This window comes from Centruroides sculpturatus, unplaced genomic scaffold (assembly GCF_000671375.1).
Source record: "Centruroides sculpturatus isolate CEXI.00-Female unplaced genomic scaffold, Cexi_2.0 scaffold349, whole genome shotgun sequence".
Classification (NCBI taxonomy): Eukaryota; Metazoa; Arthropoda; class Arachnida; order Scorpiones; family Buthidae; genus Centruroides; species Centruroides sculpturatus.
Window position 1 is genome coordinate 424,078 of NW_019384593.1, and position 6,953 is coordinate 431,030.

The window sequence follows — 6,953 nt, forward strand, 5'->3', positions numbered from 1 at the left end:
TGTTGGGATTGTCACCTGTGGACATTTTAAACTGTTTTACATATTCGTGCAGAGGCATAGCCTCTAAAGAAAGGTTGTCTCTGCAATGGAAATAGTTGTTCCTGGTGATTAGACATGGCAAGTAAACTTGGACTCGTATCCAGATGAATTTTATGTTTTATTAAAATGTAATTCTGCCAGCCCATTTCTACAAACAAATAGAATATTAATATTTTACTGTATTTAGAAACTCTCCATATTTTTATATATAATTAATTAAGATGATCATTACTTATATGAATTTATAATAATAATAATAATAAAGTAGTCAAAATAGAACATTTAAAATAAAAGTGATTATTTATTAACTACAAATAAATCTTCAATATACATGTAGTAATTTGTATGTTGTAGACTTAAAAATTTGCAGTAGAGAAATGCAAGGCACCAATGTGTATTCTCGAAAAACACCTACACAGATACATTTCTGACCAACTAGAGAACAGTATTTATTTGGCACAATATCCAAGCAAGGTTGTAAGAGAATTAGAAGGCTTGAATTTAATGAACGATGAAATAAAAACAGTAATGGACTTTGAAAGTTTGTATCCTTCTGTTAAATTGGAATCTTGCTTCGACGCAGTTATTAAGTTCATGATTCAACATAAACCAGAGTTATCTGTTTAAAAATTTGTGAAATAATCATCAATTATAAAACTTATGTAGAAAATCAAAATGCTTTCCTGTTTGAAGTATATTTAAACAACTACTTAATAATAATAAATTTAAATATTTATAATAGTAAAAGTATCACAATTTCGCTACGAATCGAAAATATTTCATAAATACTATGGCAGATCATTCTAAAAACTTCCAATCCGATAAACTAATATTGCCAAATGTCCATTGAAGTACTGCATATTGTCCTCCCGTCTTTCTTCTGTCAATAATGTTCTTTTGAGTGCAATTCTAATTGTTTGTTTTTGTTCAGATTTACTTTATTATCTCTGAAATATTTTATACAGACGAATTTCTAACATTTTATTTTCTTATTCTAAGTTTTGTCTTTATCAATCACTAGAGTAACAGAAAGAGAAAAACATTATTATTAATCAGAGTCAGACAAGTAAATATAAATTAGGGAGTTAATTAGATGGTTCTTAGGGTGACAACAGTTAGTAATAAGTCTAAAATTAAGTTTAAAACTGTATTTATTGATTATTTAATGTTTTATAATTTACAGTTAGTCAATATATATTAATTTATAACAAACTACTTTGTTATAAATGTCTCCCTTTGTGCAATGTCCTTCTTTTGTGTACAAAAAATTCTCAATTTTACGATAAATACATATATTCAACAACTAACATAAAACAGACTCCTTATACATGCCTTATTTTTGGTAATTCATAGATATTAATAAGAAATAATTAAAATTATTATAGTATTTCAGAAATAAAATAACAATTTTAGAATTTAAACTGCTAAATTATTTTAAAAACAAAGAAATTTTAGAAAAACAGAAGAAATGGGAATGTAAAAATAATTTTCGATGTAAATTTATAAATATGTAGCGGTACTTTTTTAGCATGTTATTATTGTAAATGTATAATAATATGAGAATTACAGAATTATGAGTTCTTTTTTTGTAATTTATTACACGAGTAATTACAGATAATTTAAAACTATATTTAGATTTTTTGAACGAGTGAAATTTTCATTATGTCTGACCTCACTCGAGTTATGACACACGACCCCTCTTATCTCACCCAATCCGCTCGACCTTTATACCAAAAATTTAATAGCATCAATGTTCCTTATACCATGTCAAACCTTGTTTATGTTTCATTTTTCAAATTTAAAATAAATCGAATTAAACTTTTTCTTTTTATCGTAATTTCGAAGAGCGTATCTGTTATGCTAAGGAGATTTTTATTAACTGAACTCCCTCCTAGATTTCTCAGTGGATTTGAACGAATTAGATGTAGATAAATAGGACTGGTTCTTCAGATGTACAATAATCTTTTTATTTTCTGATCTGATGATTTATTCCGGATACCGGTTTTCAAATTTCTGGAATTTTCCTATGATTCTGTATAGATGTAGAGAATGGATAAGAAACTTTTTGCCACATTGAAATTTTGCACAATTCAGTTTCAGATTTACCGACGAATCATCTGTGTCTGTAGTTTATGGAAGAATGTATGAATGACCCTTACATTAAGCCCTTGCTTTATCCTTCAGGTACTGTGAGTTATCTGCTAGTTATATTTGCAGCACTATTTAAAATTTTAACTTTCAAATTAATTTGCAGAAAAATTTTATTGTTATATTTTTACATTTATTTTACATATTTTATTCATATTAATTCTATATTATGTCTAAGCCTATATTAGATAAAATAATAATTTTAAAATATTCTAGGGAAATTAAATAAATTAATATAGAAAAAAAAAGTTTACAAACTTACATTATGTTTTAATGAATTATCTAGCTACAAAATAAAAATTAAAAACTTTACTCGTTGTTTTTAATATAACTTTCATTTATTATTACGGAAAACATTTATTAAATTATAATTTATATATTAGGGACGTGATTTTATTAACGTAAATTACATTATAAGTTTAGAGGACGAATCTATTAATTTCTTCTTCCTATTTTAATTGTGAAATCATATCGTAACTGTTTCTAGAAAATAATAAGGATGCGATTTGCTTAATGATGTTTAAATCAGTACCATTACTTTCATGCGCAAATTCTCGACTTCGACATGAATGCATTTTGGCTCTCTCTAGGAATTGTTTTCTTCTGTGCAAGAATCTCACATCAAGGTATAAATATTTAATTTTAATAATTTATTGTTAAATATCTATAATTTATGCAAGAATTATCTATAATTATGAATATACCTTTTGTATTTTTTACAATATTGTTATTTATTTTGCAGAGATATGCACCGAACCGAATACCAAATTCTATCCGCTGTTGGGTGTTATAGAATTTTGCAAACCTAATGGCGAAATTGGGGGAATTATTCTTTTTAGAGCTGCACCTCGTTGCGAATGCAAAGAAGGATTCGTTCGTTCTTCTGCAAATGGTGGTAGATGTATTCGTAGAAAAGCCTGTAGGGTATGTATATAATTTAATGTAAAATCAATAAAAATTTAATATATAATAATTTAGATAACAAAACATTATTAACGAGGTTTTATTTTATAAAAAAAATAAGGTCTAAACATCGTAACAATTTCTTCTTTAATAGAATAATATAACTTTTAATACCATTCCGATTTAGTAGAACTAAGCTAAAGTTAGTATTTTTCTGTTTGATTTGGTTAAGTAAAAGTAACTTAATTTATGACAAATTTAAAGCATTAATCAATATTAATAATATATAATATAATTAATGATTTCTTTCAACATAAAGGAAAACATTTACTGTGAATAATATTTATAAAATTTAAATAATAATTAAAAAATTCATATAACAGCTAGTCATAAAAGTCGCTTTTACCTTAAAGCTAGTTCTGCTTGTAAACTTCGCAAACAAACTGTTCGTAACAGCGTGAAATTAAACCTAAATAGTAAGTAACATAAACATGTACAATAACAGCAACATACATTCAGATGTTCAAGCCAAAATCACATTAGAAATACAACTATTTTTAGAACGTAAAATGACAAGAACCTCACAGCAGCGCCCACTCAAGCATTTATGTAGTCCCGGACAAAAAGATCAATTGCCGCCCCTTAAATTTATTTAGTGAGAAACATGTAATATAAAATTACAATTAAGTAGTACAAAACAGTAAAAATTAAAATACACCTGTACCTAGTTACAAATTGTTAACTAGATGCATTTNCAGATGGGGCGATATTGTAATAAGATAAAACAGTATATAGAAGTTATATTGCTTTAATTTTTACTTAAAATAAACTAAATGAAAAAGCAAAACTGAAAAGTAACGATTAAAATATTAAAATGTGAAATATTAGTTTTTAAAATAATAAGGAAGCTCCTGTCAGCAATTAAAATCTTAAAATCTTCTAGATCCTTGTCTGCTTATGAACATATTTCATGAGATTTTCTAAATTCAATTCAAAGTAATTCATTAAATAATTTATTCTTAACTTAACTTAACATGAAAATGTGATATTAAAAGTATGGAATAAAAATTTATAAACCATTAGTGGATAACAAATGTAAAAATTTTGTAATGGAGTTTAACTTTCTTGAGATGAACATTAAAATTTATATTTTAAAGACACATGTTTATGTGTCTTTACACTCTTTATGACTATTGAAATCTCTATTTTAAAATTCTTATTATATTGTTATTATGTCAGTAACTATAGCAATTCCAACAATTCTTTTATTAAATTATCCTTCGACCTATCAATTATTATAAAAGTAATGTTTCTCATTCTTTTCATCAAATTCAATTAAATATGATGTCTTTACATTATTTTTTTTTGAGTAGGTTTACTAAATTAAAATTAACTTGAAGTACTTTTTAAGCACTGCACAAAAATGATTTATGGCCTTTGTTTAATAAACGTGTAACTTTTAAATATTAAAACAATTTATTTCAATTTAAATCTAGTATTTTTGTATAAAAATCGTAAATTAAATATTATTTTAAAAAATTATTTTTCTGAATAATTCGCTATTTTTGAGTAATTCATCTACCTTTTTATATAAGTGTCATAATTTATAAATAATGGTAATGAGTCGAAAGAATTAAAATTAGTTTTTCAATCAATCAAATTACTTTATTTATAATAGGCATTTGCCTGTTACAGTAGGGCGTTTTAAATATTAATGAACACCATATCTGATTTTAACATAATATATCTAATCAAAAACATAATGATTTAGTAATATTATCTTCTTATCTATTGTTATTGACAAAAAACATGTTTTGGTTTATTATTAACATGGGTATTATTATTAACATATATTATTACTCTGTTATAAAAAATTTTTTTCGCATAATTATATAAATTATAAATTGTTACACATTTTGCCGTGTGGAAAAAAGGTACTTAGTATTTTCATTAATGATAATGTCCAATGCACAGAGATTGTATCTATTTCGTAGATCCCGGGCATCTTTACACATACAAAACATATGGAGTTTTGAAAGTGTGTCACTGTCAATACATCTTTGACAACTGACCTTAGAGAATTCATAGATATTATTATTAATTATTAACACCTCTTTGTTTAACCTTATTTGAACAAAGAATTTCTTAATATTAAAAGGTAAATTCGTGAACATATATCCATTAATGAATGGATATTCTAAAATTGAATTATATCATTCTGGACTTTTACGATTATCTTGGGCCAATGAGATTTCAAGAGCGCTCTAGATCAGTTGAGATTTGAGTAGTTTGCTCATTCCAGTTTCCTTCATAAATTGTCCTATCGAAAACCCAAAACTATTAAGAATACTTGCTAATTGGCTTACCCAGTTTTTTCTCGGCGTATCAGTGAGCATCTTTTGGTATAATAAACATAATAATACAGCTGGTAATTTCCCGCTATCTTTTATCATGAAAAAGGAATCTAATAAATCTTTTTACAACAAAAGGATCTAGTTTAAATCTGTTTAGTTCTAGACGGAGAGCATTTCTAAGAACCTTGTATTCAAGAGAAGATTTTACGAATAAATTTATTTTGAATTATGTCTAGTTTTTGATAATTAGACAGGCTCCAAATCGGAGGAGAGTAACAAATAGCATTCATAATTATAGAGTTGAATAATTTAAAGTGGACCGTAATATTTTTCAATTTCATCTTGGAAAATAATAATCATATTATTAATTAGAGAGTTGGCTTTAATCATAGTTTTTTTGTATTGCTTATCGAGCGTTAAAGGAGTTACGATTACTCCAAGGAATTTAAATTTTTGAACTTTTTCAGTTCCTCATTATTGAGATAAAAGGTCATGTGATGCTTAGGAAGTCTAGATCCGTTTCGGAATATCATTACATATGATTTATTAGGATTAATTTATAATTTTAATTCTCTACAGTACTATTTTAATACATGTATTTTCCTACGAAGGGCGGCAGCTGACGGGGCAATAATCATTATAACAATGTATTATCTGTTTATCATATAAACAGCCATCGTCTTCTCTAGTAAAACAAGCGTTAAAGTCGAACATATAAAAATTAAATAAATATGGAGACAACAGGTCACCTTGTAATAAGCCACGACTGATATCTAAAGCTGGCCATAGAAAATTATCCTGTTTTATCAATACTTCGTACTAGCAAAATAATAATCCTACTGCTCTTATTAGATTATTTTCTACTTGATAATCCATCACTTTTCTTTGTAAGTTTGAAGTTAACGCTTAATCGTATGCTTTTTTAATGTCTAAAAATAAGGCAAACACTTTATGTCTTTTTTTTCCGGAGTTGAAGTTGGATTACTGCTATTAAAACAAAGAGTGCCAATTGAGTACCTCCATCTCTACTGAATGCAAATTGAGTATGATTTATATAATTATTTTTTCCCGTCCACTCGTTGAATCTTGTCAGTAAAACTGAAGTAAACAATTTACCGAATCCAACAATAGTGCAATTGGTTGGTAATTGGATGGCTGTTTTTTTCTATCCTTTTTTGAATAGCATATACAAGATGACTTTATTCCAGTCCTTTGGAATCACACCTAAATTGTATAGGTCATTAAATGTTCTTGTCAAATAATTAATAATAGTCATCGGTAGATTTTTAATTATAGAATTGGGAATTGCGTCATATCCCGGGCTGTTTTTTCTTTTAGTTTTCTAATGCTGGAATATAAATTTTCTGTATTGAATACCTCTTCATATGGTTGATTTTTTAGTTGAATATTATTAGATAATGTTCATTCTATTATTATTTGAGTAGTTATCTGAAAATTCCTTGAAATATTGGTGTCAATTGTGAAATGGCATCAGAAATCTGTCATCTG

General features: G+C 26.4%; 1 protein-coding gene across 1 annotated transcript; it reads left to right on the plus strand.

Moving 5' to 3' along the window:
• Nucleotides 1-2,665: 2,665 nt before the first annotated feature.
• LOC111624807 lies at nucleotides 2,666-5,986 on the plus strand. Its single transcript, XM_023367761.1, has 3 exons — nucleotides 2,666-2,813; nucleotides 2,930-3,111; nucleotides 5,912-5,986. Exons 1-3 carry the CDS (start codon nucleotides 2,753-2,755, stop codon nucleotides 5,984-5,986), a joined length of 318 nt encoding a protein of 105 aa, XP_023223529.1. The 5' UTR covers nucleotides 2,666-2,752.
• Nucleotides 5,987-6,953: the final 967 nt, after the last annotated feature.